This window comes from Eschrichtius robustus, chromosome 1, assembly GCF_028021215.1.
Source record: "Eschrichtius robustus isolate mEscRob2 chromosome 1, mEscRob2.pri, whole genome shotgun sequence".
Lineage (NCBI taxonomy): Eukaryota > Metazoa > Chordata > Mammalia > Artiodactyla > Eschrichtiidae > Eschrichtius > Eschrichtius robustus.
Window position 1 is genome coordinate 190256134 of NC_090824.1, and position 22605 is coordinate 190278738.

General features: G+C 36.7%; 1 protein-coding gene across 1 annotated transcript in view; it reads left to right on the forward strand.

The window, feature by feature from the left end:
- The window catches only part of GPR158 (G protein-coupled receptor 158), a 318887-nt gene that overhangs the window by 280011 nt on the left and 16271 nt on the right, over window positions 1-22605 (forward strand). The window contains exons 6-7 of the mRNA XM_068538769.1: window positions 1324-1433; window positions 14493-14731. Coding sequence (XP_068394870.1) covers window positions 1324-1433; window positions 14493-14731 — 349 coding nt within the window. The remainder of the gene's footprint in view (window positions 1-1323; window positions 1434-14492; window positions 14732-22605) is intronic.

Sequence of the window (22605 nt, forward strand, 5' to 3'; positions counted from 1 at the left end):
AATGACACTTGAGATTTTAGGAGTGGGCATACTTTTCTGTTACAATGACCTTATGCTCAGCAGAGTCAGTTCAGGCCAGCTGCTCCAGCAGGAGAGTGCAAGGCCACGTCTTTCAACGGCATTAATCCTTTAGCAGGTCCAAACCATTTCCTATTCAATGAGGGCTTGCTCAAAACCACGCGGTAGCAGACGAAAGGTCGTGCATACTGTGCTTTCACAGGACTTTTGACCATCCCCCAGAGTGGGCCACTTGTTCCTTTGTGTCCCATGGAACCTGCACAGATGTTTATCACAACACCTATACTGCTTTGATGCAATTTCTTCTTTATTTATTTATTTATTTATATTTTTAAAATTTATTTATTTTATTTTATTTTTGGCTGCGTTGGGTCTTCACTGCTGCATGCGGGCTTTCTCTAGTTGTGGTGAGCGGGGGCTGCTCTTCATTGCGGTACGTGGGCTTCCCATTGCGGTGGCTTCTCTTGTGGAGCACGGGTTCTAGGTGCACGGACTTCAGTAGTTGTGGCACACGAGCTCAGTAGTTGTGGCTCGCGGGCTCTAGAGTGCAGACTCGGTCGCTGTGGTGCACGGGCTTAGTTGCTCCACGGCATGTGGGATCTTCCCGGACCAGGGCTTGAACCCGTGTCCCCTGCATTGGCAGGCGGATTCTTAACCACTGCGCCACCAGGGAAGCCTCCAATTTCTTCTTTATATGGCTTTCTTCCCTTTCTTATTGGCCTTTGTACCCATAGCATCTAGTATATTGCCTGGCTCATGATAAATGCTTAATTAATATTTGTTGAATGAAAACTCTGGAGTGAGAAGCGAGGAGCTAGTGAAGTAATGGAGCCAAGTACTAAGTGAGGTAATAAACACAGAGTGATAGATGATGGGGGGATGGGGTGCAGTACAGGATACTCCTCTTAGGATATTTCAGACGGGGGAGAGGTATTGCCGGAAGTGTGGCGCAGGAATAGGCGCGGCTCCAGCTGAGAAAGGCAGTGGAAGCTCGCCTGGCTGGCCCATCTGGGGAAGTAAAGGAGAGTGAAGCTTGGACATACCAAAAATTTAGAGGCAATTGCTAGAAACTCCTGAAAGCTAGAATTAAAGACTTTAGATCTGATATGAAAACAATAAGGAGACTCTATAATTCTTTGTTTTGGACAAAGAATGATCAAAATAATATTTTAGAGTTTTATTCAAATAAATACGTTCTCATGTCAAAATTCATAGTATTAAACATCAGACTGTGAAATACTGATTTTAATCTGTGGGTCATCAGCTGATCCTGAAGGTCTCTTTCTTTCTCTTCTCATCCCACAGGTTGTTATTTTGTACTTTGAGCCAAGCACATTTCGCTGTATTCTCCTAAGATGGGTCCGTCTTCTCGGTTTTGCTACTGTTTATGGAACTGTCACTCTCAAGCTTCACAGGTATATTATGTTTTATTAGTTTTCATTCCCATGGGAGGATCAAAGTGTTTGGCTTAGCATGTAATTGCCAGCTCAGTCAGCCACTTAAATGGTTAAATTTCAGAAATTTAGATAGGAAGATGATATATATTTTTCCTTTTTAAGACAATATCTTTAGGATACTCTAGGAAAGTCTTTAATACAATTGAATTTGAACAACATGCTTTAATAGACTGTGCCATTGGTTATGGAAAGGTTAATTCTGAATAAAAAATAAATTTAGAATGAATGTGAAACAGTATTTACTAGCTAAGAACAGGAAGAAATACAAAGACAATACAGCTGAAATAATAATCCAAGTCCAGAGCTACCAAAGAATCCTGTATAGTAGAATTCAGAAATATGCTTAGCTGACAAAAGCTATTGTCCTCCATTCCTGAGTTCCACGCCCCAGGGTAATCCCACTGATATTCTTTGGATGAATTTCCAAAAAATAGTATTCTTGGTTTCCCTCCTTAACCAGTAGGCTCCAGTGATTATCAACCTTATAAATTGGAGAACACTGTAAATTCCCTTATACTTTAGATTCAAAATCACCTACTTTTAAGAAGTATATGATAAATACTAGGAAGAAAGAGGCAATAAAATAAATTACCTATCCAGAAAGGCTGGGGATAGCTGGAAATGATTCCAGGGCTTTCCCTTGCCTCCTCTTTCCAAGTTTTCTCAGCGTAGTGGTGCCAAAGAGCATAGGAGATAAAATATAAATTTCTCCTGCAGGATAACACTGTAGTTCTATAGAGGAAACCTTTTACGCTGATCAGCTTTAAAGCTGTTTTAATAGTCACAGTAAGCCATTCATATTTTCATGCTAATTTGACCATAAGTATTTCTCAATAAATGCATCTTGATATGACTCATAAAACAGTTTATCTTAGATGCCATAATATGTGTTATATTTGTCTTTAAATGCCACCCCTTCACCCCTTCTTGAAATGTGATCATTATACTCTCCATTACACAAGCATCTCTATTTCTTTTACTATTTTTTTGTACTTATTTTAATAACTGGGAATGCTCCAGATTATCTTTTTGGAACAAATGTAAATGTCTTTAACTCTCAAGATCCTTTCTTATATATGTCATATAGTACAAAGTTTATTGGACTGGACTTCAGGAGGTCCAGTTTAAATCTCAGTTTAGCCTAGGAAATCATAGCCCTCTATTTACTACAAAAAGAAATGATTAGACTAATCTCTAATGGTCTTTCTGATACTCACTTTATTCTTTCCACATCACAGCACACTTTGCTCTTGTGTCCTGTTCTTTAAGTACTTTCCGGTTTCCACTCCTTATATGATAACTGTTTTTCAGCTGGTGCTTGCTAAAGGAAATGAGAAATCATTGACAGCCTATAATGGACAGTAAGACTTCTGGAATTCCCAAAAGAATGGGTGGCCTCTTGAGACTTGAGAATGATCTCCCTCCCTATGAGTCTAGCCCTTAGCATCTATTGGGTCCTCTATTATATGATACAGTTTGCTTATGTAATTATCTTCTTCATTTTTACCTAATTTACCTTCTCCTTGAAGTGAGGTCATTCACAAGTGAATCCCACTCACAAGTGAATCCTTAGCACAATGAATGACACATGGCAGGTGCTTAATGCATAATAGTTGATAAGTGAATGAATGAAAATGTCAGATGTAGACTTGGAAGCTGCTTCCCACAGTTCCCTCCACACATAAAGCATTCCTATTTCCCTGACTCACTGTGTACTCTCAAGTGCCTGAAATACATGACACTGCGGTCTGTGAGAGACTGTTTGTGGGACAAGAACACAGTATTAAATAACACTGAATCACAGAGTAAGAAAATTCCTTCCATTCAGGTTTTCTTTCCATCCCTCTGATTATTTCCAGGAGAAAAAATAGTTTGGAAATAGTAGGTCTTTAACACGTGCCGAACAGTTGCTAATTTTCCTTTACAACGAAGAGTGGATCAAGCTTCAGGCTCAGAGCTTCCCACTGCAGTACTATCTAGATGAAATTTATTATCTTTATTTCACTGTATTTATTTTCATAGTTACATTCTATTTATGGATTACCTACCAGTTTTTCATTGAAAGTAGCAATATAAAGTTTTCTTTAAAATATTTTAAAGATTTTTTTTTTTGACGAGGACCATTTTTAAAGTTTTATCGAATCTGTTACAACACTACTTCTGCTCTACGTTTTGGTTTTTTGGCTGCAAGGCATGTGGGATTTTAGCTCCCCGACCAGGGATCGAACCTGCACCCCCTGCATTGGAAGGCGAAGTCCCAACCACTGGACCGCCAGGGGAAGTCCCTTTAAAATATTTTAAAGCAATAAATAGAAGTTGATTTAAAGAAAATATTAGTTGGTACACAGATACAGGCAGAAATCTTGAGGGTGGCATACAAATGATTGGGATTTGGGAAACTAGATTACTTCATCATTCTTTTCTTTATTTTAAAGACTGTAATTAAAACGATTTTCTCTCTGACTGTGTGTCTCTAGAAGTCATTGCAGTGAAGAATTACCTACTGAAGGCTTAAATCGAGTGGAAACTATTTCTGGTTTAATGAGCTGCATTATTCTTATCCTGTCTGAACCATATGGCTGTGTATTATATTGTTTTTCCATATTGTTTAAATTTAACTGATTCCAATATTGTTTACGTCTGTAAACTGAAGAATCAGCATCTCAGAGGAATGTGAGCAACCCAATGGAAGTGACTAGCTGAACCAGCTTTGTATTCCCCATCCTTAGTGCTGTGTCCTGCCCATTTAATGTATTCACATATTTGTTAAGTGAATGAATGGGTGGATGGTTATAGTGAATGGAGCTGCGGGGGTGTCTTTGGTTGATATCTCTTATAGTCAAGCAACGTGTTGTCCTCAAGAAGGGACTTTGAAGATTTTGTAGTAACATGATAGAGAGGAAAGACATAAATCTTTACAAATCCAGATTTGAATTTCAGTTCTGCCACTAATAACTTATACAACCAAGAAGAAATTATTTTAGCTTCTGAGAATCACTTCTCACCTCACCTGTGGAGTTGCTGTAAATCTTAAACATGATTGAAATATTTGTAAAATATGTCAAGTAGGGGGTTTTGGTTACAAACCACAGACATTGAGGATGGCTAAATTAAGCAAAAAAGAAATTCATTGGAAGGATATGGCGAAGGTCACAGAGTTGAAGAGAAAGCTAAAGAACCAGGCTTTGTCAGACCTGACCCAAGGTAGCTTGAGGGATCAAGGTAGCCTGAGCTAAGGGATAAAGTCCCTTGAATGCTATATTCTCATTTTTATAAGAACTTCATTTTTTATTTCAAATTTTTTTAAAAAAGTAATACCTCTCTAGGCAGAAAATTCTAAGGCAGTTATCAGTACTGATAAATAAAGTGACTGTTCTAGTCCCTTGAGAATAGGATAAGCAGGAAACACCTGAGTTCTTGTTTTATTTCAGCCATTTCTCTCAAAGCTTAGTAAAATTGTTCAACATTTCTTCTTCTCTTTCCTGATCTCTCACTGATCAATTTTAGTGTTTACAGAATTCAGTAGCTCTGAAAACTTGAAGAAAATATGAAAGAGGAATAGGATCTCAGTCTGTCACTAGAAATGATACTGTTAGCCTAGGACGGGAACTTAAGGGTTTCATTCACTTTTATCAAATCTCCCACCTTTTTCTTTAGTGGTCTCTCCCCACATTTGAGAGTCATACAGCCAAAGACTACCATACCAATCCAAAGGAAAATTGCAAGTCTTTTGTTTTTTAACAGTGCAATACAGAGGTGTAACGAGTTAGGGGAAGGTGGTGAAAGTGGTCCAGTCCTTCAGGGAGGAGTATTTTATCACTGACATTGTTTAGAATCACCAGCACATGGTGATGATAAAAAGCAGAACAGCTTTGAGTTGTCATTATTATTGCCTTAAATTCTCCACGGACATTATTACCTGCACCCAGGGCAGACAAGTCCCACCGCCCCACCTCACTGGCAGGCCATTCATGCAGTGCAATTTATTTGAACCTAAAACTGTTTGTTTCTCTTTGGAGAAAGAAGGAAGGGAGAATGGGACAGGTTTTAGCTGGCTCAGTATGGATCATAAGGAAAAATAGAGCTGAAATAGGCAAAAATGAAGAAGGTTCATTTATAAAAAGAGTTTCCTTCAGTAACCATAGATATGTTTGACTTAGTACGTTAATGATGTAGGACAGATCTAAAAGAACATCTGGCACATCCATGCATGTGTGGATTCACAGAATACTTGCTAAGCTAGGTTGGTTGGTTGGTCGGTTGGTTGGTTTTAAGCAACCTGGAAAGGCAATATCTCTAGTCTCAGAAAATCTGAGTATATTTTCAGGAGGAAAAATGAGGAACTGTTTTAAATGAAAGGGGGTAGAGAGAGATTAAGAAACTTAATGCTAGAAGAACATTTTCCTATTCCCTGTAATATGATTTCTGAAAACAAATTGCCTTTTCCTTTTTCTAAGGCTAATCAAGAAAAAACAAAAGACTTTTCTGTACTATATTTAAAACAAATATTTAAGCAGCCTGCAAAAAATCCTTCTTCTGGCTCTGGCCTAGGGATTTTCATTTCATGCATTATTCAGTACTGCTTGCTCTGGATACAGCACAATTTGTAGCAGTTTTCTCTACTGCACTCATTAGCACCAAATATTTACACTTTGTGGGAACGGATAGATAGATAGATAGTTTTGTTTCCTAGTAAATTTTTTTATCGAAGTGTGGTTGATTTACAGTGTTGTATTAATTTCTGCTGTACAGCAAAGTGATTCATTTATACATATATACATTCTTTTTTATACTCTTTTCCATTATGGTTTATCATAGGATATTGAATATAGTTCCCTGTGCTATCCAGCAGGACCTGGCTGTTTATCCATTCTGTATATAATAGCTCACATCTGCTGACCCCAGCCTCCCACTTCACCCCTCCCCCTAGTAAATTTTGAAAGTGACTGAAAGATATCTATATTTATTTATTTTATGTATTCTTTTAAAGATACATAAAATACAGTAAGATACTTTAAATTTTTTAAAGGGCAAAAGGAGGAAAATCTTTTTATCCATTTTCCCAATGACTAATGATGTTGAGATTATTTTCAGGTGTTTATTGGTCATTTATACATCACTTTAGAGAAATGTCTATTCAGGTCCTTTGGCCATTTTTTAATTGGGTTTTTTGTCTTTTGTGTTGCATTGTATGAGTTCTTATATGTTCTGGATCTGAGACCCTTATCAGATAAATTATTTGAAAATATTTTCTCCAGTTCTGTGGGTTTTCTTTTTTACTTTCTTGATAGTGTGCTTTGATGCCAAATTTTTTATTTTTATGCAGTTCAATTTATCTATTTTTTCTCTTGTTACATATGCCTTGGTATGATATTTAAGAAACCACTGCCTAATTTCAGATCAGGAAGATTTATACCTCTGTTTTGTTCTAAGCATTTTACAGTTTTAGTTCTTACATTGGGGTCTTTGATTCATTTGGCATTAATTTTTGTATATTATGTGAGGTAGAGGTCTAAATTCATTCTTCTGCATTTGGATATACACTTGTGCTTAGGACCATTTGTTTAAAAGATTTTTTTTTGGCCGCACCATGCGACTTGTGGCATCTTAGTTCCCTGACCAGGGATTGAGCCCGGGGCCACGGCAGCGAAAGCACCAAGTCCTAACCACTGGACTGCCAGGGAACTCCCTTTTTTATTGAATAGATTTTTTTTTTTTTAAGATAATTTTTTCTTTATTTAACGGTCTTGGCACTGTTGTCAAAAATCAATTGACTGGAGATGTAGAGGTTTATTTCTGGATGATCAGTCTTATTCTGTTGTTCTATATGTCTACCATTATGCTAGTACCACACTGTTTTGTTACATTGGCTTGAACCTGTAGATCAGTTTAGGGAATAATGCCGTCTTAGCAATATTAAGTCTTTTCAATCCATGAACACAGAATGTCTTTCCATTTCTTTAGATCTTTTAAAATTTCTTTCAGTGATGTTGTAGAGATTTCAGCATACACGTCTTTTACCTCCTTGGTTAAATTTACCCCTGGGTATTTTTTTGATGCTATAGTAAATGGATCTGTTTAGTCAATTTCATTTTCAGATAGCTCATCACGAGTATATAAAAATAAAACTGATTTTTTAATGTTGAACTTGTATCTTACAACTTCACTGAATGTGGTTTTTAGCTCAGATTGTGTGTGTGTGTGTGTGTGTTCTTTAGGGTTTTCCATATATAAGATCATGTCATCTACTAACAGAGACAGTTTTACTTCTCCCATTCCAATATGGATGCATTTTATTTCTTTTTCTTGACCAATTGCTCTGGCTAGAACTTTTGGTACAATGATGGATAGAAGTGGTGAGAGCAGACATTCTTTCCTTGTTTCTGATATCAGAAGATATAATACCCAAGTTCCTTCTAGCTCTATATTTGACTTGCAATAGTCCTGTAACCCTTCCTTCTTCCTGTATTTTATCATCATTCTGCCTTATTCTATCTACTTACAATCAGGTCAAAAGAAAGGAAGATTAGTATGAGATATGAGAGCACAAGCAGGTCACTGCAATGGACAAAAATACCTATATTTGGAAGGCTGAGTTGTGAGTTTTCCTTCTTACAATAGCAATAACTTAAAATAGTCACAACAGTTTACTGAACTTCACGTCTGATAAATGTTAACAATCTATTTCTGCCTAGGTGGTGCCGATCCTTTTTAATATATACCTAACATCTACCCAGTGACCAAGAAGCAGCTTTAGGTTACTTCTGAAAATGAAATTTTGAGAAATTGTTGAAAAACTCAATAAACATGAGGGCTTGTGACCATTTAAAGCAAACTGAGAGGGAGTGACTTCAGCCCTTTTTGTGTTGTTCACTCTTAAGGCTCTTTTGTCAAGACTTGAGTGGCTTTATATTTATAAAAGAAAATAATCACCTCCTACTTTTCATCAGAAGCATTTATTCTCTGGAGTTTCTAAGAAAGTAGTAAAATGGATAGAAATTCAAGTCTAATGGAGAACTTCAAGACTTTAGGATTATTCCGATTAAATTAATAGAACAGAAGACTAGATGGCTTGAGGATATATATGTTCATTCCCGTTTAGTACACAAAAAAGATGCTGCTAAATCACAAACAGATGCAGATGTTCTGAAAATGGAAAACTTTCTGTTACTAGAGGCTTTAAATTTTGGTGTCAGCATAACAAAAACTCAAAAATTTATCTGACAGTTTAGAGCAGTCAGCCCATTAGAAGGACACCTGCACCAGTCTTAAGCCTTTTGGGGAAAAAAAGCTCTCAAACTATAGCCTTCGTCCGAATTTACCTGACGGATTTGTTAAAATACAGATTCCTGGGCCCTAATCCCCAGAATTTCTGACATAGTAGTAGGTATGGATGGGACCCAAGAATTTGCATTTCTAACAAGTTTCCAGATGGTGTTGATGCTAGTGGTTTGGGAACCACTAGCCCAGAGCAAGTGGCATCTCAAATGAGCCATGAAGAAATATGCAGAATTAGCTAAATTAGGTGTTTGTATTGATGGAGGGAGGGGCAGTGCAGGAAGCTGAGGGCAAAGGTTCAGATAGAGGACACCTGCATATAGTCCACAGGGACCCGCAGGACCCTAGGAAGGGAAGAATAGTGAGAGATGAGCATGCTGAAGCAAGGAGGAACCAATTTTTAAAGGCGTTTTACCATCGTAAGGTAGCTAGGATTTGGGTGGAGAGCCGCAGAAGGACTGTAAACAGGAGAGAAACGTGATCAGAGTGCAGTTTAAGAAGATCATTGTGGCTTCAGCGTACAGTGTGGACTGAAGGTGGGCAAGACCAATAAGGAGACTGGTTAGGAAATTACTGAAGACAGAGGTTGATGACCAGGAGCTGTATAGTGGCAGTGAAAATGGAGAAAAATAGAAGGACTTGAAAGATATTTAAGAGGTAGAAATTAAGTTCTTAATCATGCATTTGGTGTCCGGAATGTAAATGAGAGAGAAGTATCAAAGTTCATTCCTAGGTTTCTGCTTTGAGCAATTAACTGGTACTGGTCATTGAGACAGGTAACACAGTGGGTTAGAGGAGAGAGGAGTGGAGAGAGTGATGATTTTATTTGGGGAACCTGTTGATGTCCAGTAGGTCACTGAGTATACAGATCTTGAGCTCAGGAGAGTGATCTAAACCGAAGTTACAGATTTGGGACTCACCAGCATGTACATAATTGAAGCAGGATTGTGGATGGAATTTCCCAGTATAATCTGTAGAGCAAGAAGAGAAGGTGACTAAGTTTAGGAGATCCTTGAGGAACACTATTATTTAAGGGGAAGACTGAGGCAGAGGACTCTGTGACAGAGACTAAAAAGCTGCTGACAGAGGAGTAGGCAGAGAATCAAGAGAACGTGACATAATGGAAGCCAAGTGCCTCCGCCACGCCAAAAACTGGAGAGAGATCAAGTTAAATAAGGAGTAGCAGTATCAATTAGATATTTGAAGCAGATAATCGATAACCTAAGTACAAGTCCTTACAGTGGAGTTTTATGAGCTCAAACTAGAAATGTGGAACGTGGAAAAGTAGAGGCAGACATATAGTGACAGCCAATTCCTGGGTTTCCCCCTTTTTTTTTTATCATTTCAACATGATTTCTATGAATTTATCTACTATTAATAATGAGAATTGAATATATGCTTTAAATATACCTTTTTATATTAAATTCTGGAAATTTTTTGCAGTCCTCTTGTATACATTACTGCTTTCCTTTAGAATAGTGAAACCTGAACAGATGGTAGCTTAAAAATTTATCTGTGGAAAAAATAGTAGGAAAAGTAATCGATATAAGTTTAATTATTGCATTTTTTCTACAGCTGTATTTCATATAAATGCGTGGCTAAGGATTTCATTTTTAGAACTTGGTTTCTAGGCAGTGAACCCTAGACTAACAAGAGCTCATTTTTTAAAGATATAGCAGAATTTTCTCATTTTATTTTAAGGCAATCCTAGAAAAATGCATCTTATTCCATTTTACAAAAACCAATATCCTGAAACGGTTAGATTGCCGTGCAGAGTTGTGTTATTGTATTTTCTAGTGTTTGAAAGCCAGTAAAAGCAGTAACAGGAGACTCATGGGAGCTCTGCTTTGGCTTTTCCTCTCTGGAAATGAGATTTGGGGATCTATGACAATCTTGAGTTCTCAGATTTTACAATAAGTACCCATGGGGTCATCTGGAAAGCATGAAAATTTCTGATAATTTAGAAGTTGGATTTCTTGATTAAAAGATTACCATACTGGGATCATATAGATTTCCTCTGCAAATGACAAACTCATCTGGTTAAGAAGTATTTTAGAAATTCAATATTTCCTCTCATTGAGGTTTAGAGTTTCTATGTGAAAATCTTCAAGTATCAGAAAAATAAATGATTTCCCACATATTGGCCATGGAAAGAAAATATAAATCATAACTATTTTTCTCTGAAGCAATGGTTCTCAACCCAATGAAACCCTTCGCAGTAACTTGAAAAATCCCTGGGAGTCCCTGTGGGTTGAAAAAAAACTTCCCCTCTTGCCAAACATTTCCACCCACTGTCCCTCAAAGACAACTTACATTTCCCTGCTTTGTACTTTGTTATGTGATTCCCTTCAGCTAGAATGTCTCCTTATATCTTCTCCACTTTCCTCCATTTCTACCTACTGATATCCATCAAGAGCCAGACCAAGTAGCACCTATTCTATTAGGTTCCTAGACTTACTAACTACACACAACATATAATTATATGCTGTTTTATGTGGTAGCTATTTACATACTTATTTCTAGTTAGATTGTAGGCTTCTGGAAGACAGGAATCATATCTTATGCCTTCCATGATGCCTAGTATGATACCTCGCATATGGTTGTCACTACATAAACCTTTGTTCATTATAATTACATTTCAGATATTCAAATATAGTCAAGCTAGAATTTGGAACAATTCTCTCTTTTTCTTTTGGCCCTAGCCAAAATATTGAAGACCAGAAAAATGGTTCAGATTCCCTCTTTTGAGATCCTAATCATTCAGAATTTAGAATTCATCCAGGTACAACCAGAAACAATTATGTGCACATAGTGGCTGCAGGTTTCTCCTACAAAAAATAAGACTGGCACTGGCAAAAATATTAGTTTTCCAAGAAATTTCTCTCATTCCTAGGGAAGAGTATTTGAATCTTGATCTGCTGATTATAGTAGAAGCCTTCTTAATGGATCAGTGATTGGTCAATTAATGAATAAAGTTTTTTAAAGTAGAAAGGGGCTAAAGAAGTGTATAGATACTGTAATTTAAGATACAAATAATCACTCACCAATATTTTTGAAGTAAGTCCTCTTCTTTGACTGTGGATCTAATTGTTCTCTTTGTAGCATAAATCACTGCAATGTGTTATCTATTGTTCATAGTTTTGGTTCTTTAAGTAGGAGTGAGAATCTAAAGAGTTTTTGTTTGTTATTTTGAGGTAATCTGAGTGTAGACTCCTTCTGGAGTTTGGTTTGTTGACCGCCGCAATATATTAAAATTTTTCTTACTTTCCCCTAAGTTAACAGTTTCTTTTAGTGACTCACCTTTATGGAGTCCTTCCAAAGCATTCAGAATAGAATTTTGTACAAATGTCTCCTTTGCTTACACAGTCAATTTAGTTAAATTATATAAAATGATAACAAATACTCTTTTATCACTTATATGTGGAATCTAAAAAAATAAAACAAACGAATGTATATAACAAAACAGAAACAGACTCACAGATACAGAGAACAAACTAGTGGTTACCAGTGGAGAAAAGGAAGGGGGGAGGGGTAAGTTAGGGGCATGGGATAAGTGATACAAACTACTATGTATAAAATGGATAAGCAACAAGGATATATTGTGCAGCACAGGGAAATACAGCCATTATTTTGTAATAACTTTAAATGGAGTACGATCTATAAAATATTGTATCACTATGTTGTATGCCTGAAACTAATATAATATTACAAATCAACTATCAAGAAAAAAAGATGATAACAGTGGACATAATCTGGGGACAAGTACAACTGATTCTTAACAAGTAGCAATTCAGCTAGTTGGAGCAAAAGTGTTTGAGGCATACTGGAGAGAGACATTGCGTTCGCTGCCAGTACTAGCATTCAGCATGACACGGGCCATACTCAGTATGTTTCACCCAGGGAATGGAAAGTAACTGCTAATCTGGTGAACTACAGATCTTCCTTGACTTTCAGTGGAATTATGTCCAGGTAAACTCATTGTAGATTGAGAATATCGTAAAGTCGAGGATGCATTCAGTACATCTAACATCATAGCTTAGGCCAGCCTACCTTATCCGTGCTCAGAACACTTACATTGGCCTCCACTTGGGCAAAATCATCTAACACAAAGTCTATTTTATAATAAAGTGTTGAATATCTCATGTAATTTATTGAATACTGTACTGAAAGTGAAAAACAGAATGGTTGAATGAGTACAGCATGGTTGTAAGTGGGTCAGTTGTTTACCCTCGTGATCGTGTGGCTGCCTGGGAGCTGCGGCGTCAGGAGAGAATATCGTACCACATATCACTAGCCCCGTAAAAGACCAAAATTCAAACTCGAGGTACAGTTTCTACTGAATGCTTATCACTTTATGCCACCATAAAATCAAAAAATCGTAAGTCGAACCATCTTAAGTTGGGGACTATCTGTAGTTAAATGGTGAGTAAAGTGATCTTCTTTTGTACTCTTGTTTTATACTAACAACTTTCTGACATTGTTCCACATAAAAATTGAGGATAAGTATTTTATTCAGAATTAAATAACTTCATGCTGTGTGTTAGGTGAAGGACAGTGGGGTTAAAGATATGCAGGGGCGAAGGATAAATAAGAATCTGCTAGAAAATAACTTTCTTTACTGGATGTGTTGTGTTAATTTGGAAGAGCTATCAAAGCCCAGCATTGAGAGAAAAAATAGTAAAATATGTCTAGGTTATTTCAGGTGTGTATGTTTCATTTCCATATTTATAATGATTTTTATGAATAGTGCATATGAATATTTCATTTAAAATGTTGAAAGAATCAGACAGAGGAGGAAATAGAAAAGTTGGGAAGATGAATTCATTTTTGCCTTTTGGGAATTGATTATGGATACCCTTATAGTATCATAAACCACTCATGGTAGATTATGTCAAGCCACAATATTGTGACCTAAAATATCAGAATGAGAATGGGGAGTTAAAATCAGCTAAGAATATTCTGGAGATGAAATTAAAGAAAGGATGGCTGGAAAGATCCCTATAGTAAGGTTGGATTTTGTCTTCACACCATTTTTAGAGATGGAACAGTTCTTAGATATCATGTAATCCAGTAGGTCTCAACTCTGGCTGTGCATTTGAGTCATATATACAGAAAAAAAAAAACCCCAGATTTTAAAAATCACTGCATTTCTTATAGGTCATATCCTCTTCCTTAATGCAATAATCTTATTCAGGGGTATTTAAATACCCTTCTTATTGTTTTCGTACTTACTTTTGGTAATGTGACAAAATGACTATAAAGGGAGGCTATATAAAATGATTTTCAGAAAATACCTTTTATAACATTCTACTGTAAAAAAAAAATAACTGGTTTAAGGAAGTCTTTGACTTAGTATAATATTGTAAAACCCAACTACTCACTTTTAGGACTATTTTTTGATCCCTCAGAAACCCTGTTTGAGCAATGTTTGCCTATGGATCTTTCTAAGGTCCTGAGAATTTTCCTTGAAATATTAAAACATACTCAAAAGAATTCCATCCTACACAAATCTGTTGACTCACTGACCCCTAATGCAGGATATTTGTTCTGCTATTGGAAGGTAAAGTAGAATGAAATTCAGTAAAAGTATAGGCAACACTGTTGTTTGTTTTTTATGTTAAAACTCTGCCTAAGTAGGTTTGGGTGGGTTTAAATATCACCTAGAAAAATGAGATATTTTAGAATTTTACTTTCTGGTTGTTAGGTTTGCCTTCACATTTTGATATCTTGCTTTTCCAGGGTTTTGAAGGTGTTTCTTTCACGAACAGCCCAACGGATTCCATACATGACTGGTGGACGGGTCATGAGGATGCTGGCAGTAATACTCCTGGTAGTGTTTTGGTTTCTCATTGGCTGGACTTCATCTGTTTGCCAGAATTTGGAAAGGCAGATTTCACTCATTGGCCAAGGGCAAACATCAGATCACCTCATCTTCAATATGTGCCTCGTTGAGCGCTGGGATTACATGACAGCAGTTGGTATGTGATCACTTGCTTTGTGCGATTTTGTTCTTTGCCCACTAGCATTAAAATGGACTTCGTTAGAAGCCTTGCCAAGCCCTTTCACAAACCCTAAAGGAATTTCACCTAATATGGTTTTGGTGAAACAATATTATGAAAAGATAATAATGACATGCGGAATGCAAACTTTTTCTGAGAGTTTCCGTCTTTTTCAAAGGTGTGTAGCTTTGTTCAGAAAATGTAATTAAGAAGGAGAAATGCAGTCAGTAAAGGCAACTTCTTTGTACAGAGAGACTTTCTGCTTTCCGTCCTATCAGTGTGTCCCTATTTGGCTAACAGTAGCTGTTCTCTTGACTTATTTCTTTAGCTGGGAGGAAAAAGGAAACGTACTGGTATTTTTTATATAGTTTTGGTCCTATGATATATCAGACTTGGTATCTAGAGCACTCTGGGCAAAATTTCTAATTTATCTTTCCTCTAAAGATAATTTATTGGGAATTCTCTGGAGGCCCAGTATTATACAAACACAAAGCCATGCTCCTTGGAGGTAGTAAGTTATGTGACTGAGAAACTGGAGAACTTGGAAGAATCCCATGATGAGTTGGGCCAAAAACAGATTATTTTTCTGGTAGCTCAGTTTTTTGAAAAATGAGGAAGAGAAAAATCCATAGGAATTTTTCTGTTGTTACTATTGGGCTATTTTAAACTAAGCCTCCAAAAGTACAAAAACCCTTTATTATTTTGTTGTCATTCCCCTCAGTCAACCAGGGACAAATCTTAATTTTATTTGGCAAAAATAAACCCATGAATTTATTCCCATTTTCTGTCTCCCCCATATTTGGCAATTGTTCGTTGAATGTTCACATTTACTATTTTGCTAGAAGCTAATGTGTATTTAGTTTACAATTTAAATGGAATAATATTTTTCTGGACAAGATATTTTAGGAATCTTATAGGCCTGATATCTGTAATAATAAAGCAATGTGGGTACATAAAAGTCAATCATTGTTGTTTTGATCAATATCAAAGTAGATATCAGTAGTTTCGTATCAGGAGATATCAATATCAGTATCAGAAGATAAAGCATAGAACTAAGGTAAGAAGCAATTCCGATTCTGACTTTAGTCTGGATATGAAAATTAAACAAATTGTACAGATATAAAATTTCTACCTAATAGAAACCTATAACATTATTTTACGTTCTTCAATCCAAGTCAACCAAACTAGGGAAAATCATTTTCCAATATTACTATGAAGAAAAGCCCATTATATTTCTTTTATGTTTTACAAAGAATATAATACTGAAATTCATAATGAGGCATCACTGGGTAGGCAATGAACAAGCGGAAATGAACCCAAGAATTTGCATCTGTAGCAGGTTCCCAGGCAATGCTGCGGCTCCTGGTCCTGAAACCGCACTTTGAGAAGCACTGCTCTGAGTCTTTCTCCATTCTAATGATTCCAACTCCAAAATCCCTGAATTTGGGGTGTGTGTGTGTGGGTATGTGTGTGTGTGTGTATCTCCCAAAAGCAATCTATTAATAGATTGAATTTATTGATTTATCACATCACTTTCTGGTTCTCCAGATTCCTTTAACAGGTTTTTAAGACTCACAATAAATGTAACCATCCAGCATTATTTACAATGTATTTCAGCATTACTCTCTTTTCCAGTTAGGCATTTCCTTCATGCTTCACACAATTCCCAGCCACCTCCACCACTGTTCCTATCAAAGGAAATGTTCTCTATACCTCTTTACAATATTCTAAACTTCACCATGCCTCAAAGAACTTCCCTTTTATACAGATTCCTGGGTTCAGGTCCGAGTGGTTGTCTTCCTTTATTGAACTACCATTGTACCAAGAGTCTTTACCACCTAATTTTGCTTTTTAATAACTTTTAACAATTCTCACTTATCTATGTAAACCAATAGTAAACTACCTGATGAGAGGAATAAGGCCTTTATATATTTTATATCGCCCGTAAAGTGTTCAACACCTTACTGAAGCCATTATAGGTATTCAGTGGATCTTGTTTATCATATAAAATTCTTACTTATTTATAAAGAAAGTTTATGTAAAATAAATTGCAGGTTACTGTCAGTTATGTATCCCTACTTATTTCTATATAGAAATCACAGATGTGACCTTCTTTAGAGTGTAAAATACTGGAAAATAAAAGACTAATGATAGGGTGCAGAGATCAAGAGGTAAGAAGATAAATGTTTGGTGGTGGTGTTTTTACTATCTTCCAGTCATTGTTTTTGTCCTATAAACTTCTGCAACACCTTAGTTTCAAAAATTACACTTTTCTTGCAGTAACACAATTCTCTAAAGAAAAGTCAAGACACGTGATTTAACAACAGGAACAAATATTTGTAATTAGGACCATCCTGAAAACTCAGAGACATGTGGTTGCTATGAACTTTTTTTCACACTGCCCTACGGCGATTTCATTTCTTTCTCTTTCTGCATGTGGTATTAGATATTCTATATTTAACCTCTCTTAATTTAATGTTTGCTAATGTGTAACATATGCCTCTTTTCAGTCCTCTTTATATATTTCTATAAGTAGCATGTTTACCATTAGATTTTTTTTATATCCAGGCTGTTATTCAAGAATAAATCCATGTATCTTCAGTCAGCCAGAAAGAAACATGTACTGAAAGCTAAATTATTCCCCGTTTCCTAAACAGAAATGTTTCTATGCAGGGGGAAGGATGTGGAGAGGCTGGAGATAGGTTTTAACCTTAAAGTTGTTGTGAAAAATCTTTGTCAAGAAGCTTAGTGTCAGAAGTCAACTTAGAAAAAAAAGGAAAAGTGATGGTTAATTTATTGATAAACATGTGTTCTGGATCACCTTTACCTGTCAGAAACAATCTGTTTTTTTAAAAAATGCAAAATAAAGAACCATTTGAAAGAGTGTGATACTAGTTTTCCCACTGAAGTAGAACTCCAGTTAGAAATATGGGTCATAAATTTAAAGAATGGGTCCTTTCTATTTTTGCTTACTGCACGGGTCTGCTCAGACCTGCCCAGGTAGGTGATTTTCCTACCACAGGTGTTTCAGAAGGAGGAATCAGGTATAGAAAGCTACTTGGAAAAACCTCTCAACCTCTATGAGCCTCAGTTTCTTCTTTGAGGAAATATCTGAAAACATAGGAAATATTTCAAAACATAGAAATGGAAGAAAAATGACTTTCAGAATCCCATTATTATTTATGTCGTTTATAATTCTCAATAATCATTGCTTGTCCTATATTAAAAAATGTGAAGTAAACTTTAATGGAAAGCAAATAATTTCTAAACATTGCGACTAGGAAAGACAGGTGAACATTGGCTAGGGTGAGAAACACTTTACAAGCCCAGTAATCTGTTTTTTAAAAAAAAGATTTTATTTTATCTCTTGGAAAGAGAACCTCAAAATTTGGATGTTCCAGAATATTTCTAGATCAGACTAGAATTCCTGGAAAAACTTAAGCTGCCATACTTCTTTGAAAATCATCTACATCTATAATAAAGATAATACCGCAGTACTTATCCTAGTTATCTTTATATGACTCAGCTCTTCTCTAAGCGTGTTTCAGTATCTTATCTGTAGCTCACTGAAGGCAAAAGGAAGGATTCTCACATCTGTTCACTCTCTTTCCTCTCCCAACCTAGTAGCTAGCTATCTGTTCTTCACAACATCGCCTGGATGGTTCACCCTATATCCGTAGCACCTAACAAAGTATCTGTCAGTTGTAGGCTCTCGAGAAATATTTGCTGAATGAACAAAGAAGGAGCTCAATTCCCTTTATTGTGTAATATTTTCTATGGTCAGGGTTAGACCAGTGTGAGGAGACACATTAAAGCTAAAAATCCAGGAGTTACACAATTGTCCCCAAATCAATTTTAACGGTAAAGTGTATGTTCAGATTGGGGAAGGTGTTTTTGAGCAAATTATGTAAACTAAAATGACAGTCCCCAGCCCTTTTATGAAATTTGACCTCTGACTTATCCGAACTATCCAGTCAAAATAAGAGCTTGGTACAGATTTGGCATGGCAAATCAGAATTATAATTTTTAAAATCCTGCATAGTGCATTTACAAATATTGAAGTAGAATAAAACTGATTTGCTTTTGATAAAAATTTTTATTATTTCACCATTCTCCTAGAGCTGTGTAAAGAATAAAGGAGTTGGGATGGGCAAACATTCCCCTAAATTAATGGAGAAAGCAAATAACTATCCCAAGTCATACTCAGTTTGAAAAAAGTTGGTAGTAGGATTATGAGATTTTTTTTCTGAATCTGTGTATGCCAGTTAGTCAATTGGTAGTCAGTTGTTCATGTTCAGGATTTTTCACAATAGCAATAAAATTTATCATGGTTAAAAAGTTAAAACTTCATTACCCTGTGAGTTTCCTAGTTGGTTGGTACAAACTGACGAATGATTGGAACTGACTTCTCATGTCTGAATTACCTTCCTAATGTCAGAAGACCACATCTTTACACCTAGATTTAGAGCTTGCGGCCAAGGTCCTCCGATATATAGCTTCCAAGTGTGGAATACATAAATTCGATAGCAGAGGTGGTAACACAGTGGGGTTCATTCTTCTGTATACTTAGTTGTTTAGCAGTCAATTTCTGACTACATGTTCAGAACATAGACAACATACTGAGCCAGCACTGGTGACCAAGGTAAGTTAGAGTAAGTGGGCAGATTCTTACCTTGCCTACGAGAAAAAGCAACAGCGCTGCAAAAAGTTGACTGCTGAGGGATGGCAACCTCAAAGACATTTAGAATTTCTGTTCCATGGCTAAATCTCTGGGTCAAACTTTAGTTCAGATCTAGGCAAGCACTGAAATGTTTTCTTGATTTCTTCCAGAAGTTAGGTGGTGATAATCTAATGTGATTAAAAATGGACATAATTCAGAATAAAGCTATTTTGCTGCCTTCCTTAGCCAGCACAAGAAGATATACAAAAAGCTCTATCCAGGCTTCTCTTTATCTTCTATTATTATCTGTATCTTTCTGTATCTCTGATATGGCCTAACTCTTCTCAACTGCATTTACATGATCTAATAACTATCCCCCGACAAGGACTGTTTTATAAATTAGGATCTTCCCCCATCTCTTCCTGGTTGTGAAAAGTCCACCAGTATATGAGGTGTACCTCATGGTTCTGAAAACCCCTTAGAACTTGACATCCCTTGCTTTATGTTTTATTCACCAAGTTTACAAAAAGACATAGAGAGAAATCTAAGCAGTGATTAAACAGGTATGATAAGCTTGGGTTCACATATTCCATTTGGGAATTTTAAAAGATTTGGTTGCTTTCAGAGAATTCCAGCATTGATTTCCTTACTGTTCAAAAGTACTCATTTATTTCCATGAAATTTCACATGGAATGTTTTCACCACAGAAAATATAATCTTTTCTCTTCTTCATTAACATGCTCTTTGTTCTCCTCTTTCCTGGTATAATATTTTAAACACAAAAAACAAGCAATGTGTTCAGTAATTTAATTAGTTGTATACCAGTGTTTAGAAGGAACTGAGAAGAATACAGTAACTCTTACTGAGTTATATAGGGAAATTCTAAAATAGCAGTTGTTTCTAAGGATTAAGATACTTAATCACCCCAGAAGATTAGGCTATGTTGTGACAGGTGAAATGTGACATAAGCACCCTTTAATGAGTATTGGGGAAAATAGATTAGACTTCCTCTCCATCTGACTTAGATTAATGTTCATGATTTAGGATCATTTACATACATCTTTTTTTATTCTAACGTACCATATGCCTTAATCCACGCTGCATCATTGGTTACCATTTTAAAAATGTATTTTTAATTTTCAATCAAAGGATAAAAGCTTGACTGCATTGACAGGCTTGGGCTATGTCATGAGAAACTCACACATACTTTCTGAAGGTCTTGCTTGAGTGTTTTTAGAATGCGTCAAGTGGAGGTTATTTTCCTTTTTTATCTATATACTACATCTTCTGAAAAATATTTTACTTCTTTGAGGAGTATTTATTTGATGCTAAAGGGCTGAGAAAGAGGATAAATTAATGAATTTTTGTTCCTTAATTTTATCCTTACAGTGCCATTTTTCTTTCCGGAAGTGAAAGGGATTTTGTGATGGGGTCAGGACTGTCTTGGGACGGTAACCCCCACTACAGTCATTCTAAAACCACTCAAGCTAGCCCTTCAAAAGTACATGTGAGTTTCTAGTGATGTCGCCCAAGCAAAGGCAATTCTCAATGCCGTCAGTCTTCCATAAAGGATTGAAATTTAAAAATACATATTTAAAGTGGTTACAAATAACCCCAATTCCAACTCCCACCTCAAACAACACACAGGCAAGTGGCAGGGAGAGAGAAATGGAAGGGACATTCCTGGGAGACCCAGCCTGCTGCCCTGACCTTGACCTTGTGCCCTCCGAGGCCCTGATCTCATCCTGTCCCTCTCTTCTGTCTCTTCTCGCATTCATGACCTTTAATGTGTGTGCATAAGCTTGGAAGAACCTTGGGTTCACTACATTTCTGTCACCCCACCTCAAACTTTAAAGATCTTAAACACATATGCCAGAGAGAAGGGAAAGTACACTTCCTGTCCCTTCCCCAGTCCAGTGGAGCTTGTGAAAAACTTGACCCCAGGTCTAGAGCTCTGTGAAAGGGAGCAGTAAAGAAAAGCCAACCTGCAAATGTACTCAGGGCAGTTCTGCCTAGAGCTCCCGGCAGCGAGTGGGGAAGAGGATAGGACAGTTAGGTCGCTGTATGAACTGTAAAGTTTGTTTGATTAACAACAGTGTTCCTTAGTATCGCCACACAGTGTCTCTGACCCAAACTTGAAATTTCAGCATTCAGAATTCTGCCCCAGTCATTTTTAAAGGAATCAAATGTAGATAATGTACAAAATGCATTCAGCACAGCACCTGGCACATTCAACAGATGTTAGCTATGAAGTCAGACGAAATAAGGGACAAAAAGTACTTTTGAGTACAACTCTTTTAACTACCACTGGCTAATTCTAATTAGTATATTAGTTGTTTAAAACAGAAACAGTTGTTGCTTGGAAAAATGTTTATTTTCTTCAGTAGTATAAAAATACTTCCAAGGATTTTGTCCACCTCTGTTAGTAATAAAGCAAAAGAAAGTCTCAGTCGAAGGATGTAATTTAGGGAACCCTGGTCAGGAACCGGGAGACCTGGGATCCAGGCCCTTTTCTGCTGTCTTCACGATGAGTCAGCAGGGATGGAGCTAGCTTCTCCATGGGCGTATCCTACGGCCCAGCTCTGCCCACCCCTGTGACTTGCTGCTCCCAGGAGCTGAGAAGGGAACAGACATTCTGGCCACCGGTGTCCTAGTGGTGAAATACATTGCAACATCCATCTTCTCCATGCTTCTCAGGTGCATAAACTGACTTCACCACAACCAGGATAACTGCAACTCACCAAGCAACACTTTCACGGCCACATCCACACACTGAAAAATGTACCCGCAGACCACGTGGTCTCACAAAGTCACTTCACCCTTTAAAATTCTACCAGGAGTATCATTCTCATGGTTTTCATCATTGTACGTCTCATAACTGTCTTTATTTTAACCAAAGAAAAGGCAGAAAGCCTCCAGAATATCAAGGCTTCTGTTTGCAGTCAAACCCTGGAATGATAGAATTTGAGCTGTTCTCAAGCATTATTGAAGTTGTTTGACTTAATACTTAACCATAACTTCTATGCAGCCCACCATACTATTAGAATAAAAACAGAGTAAGTTTACTTTGACCATAAATTTTCTAAGTGGATAGGATTTAGAGAAAAAGAGAAGACATTAAAAGACACACTTGGAAAATGAAACCTAAATGCTTCCTGTATGTATTTATTTGTGCCATGTAAACTAATTTTTA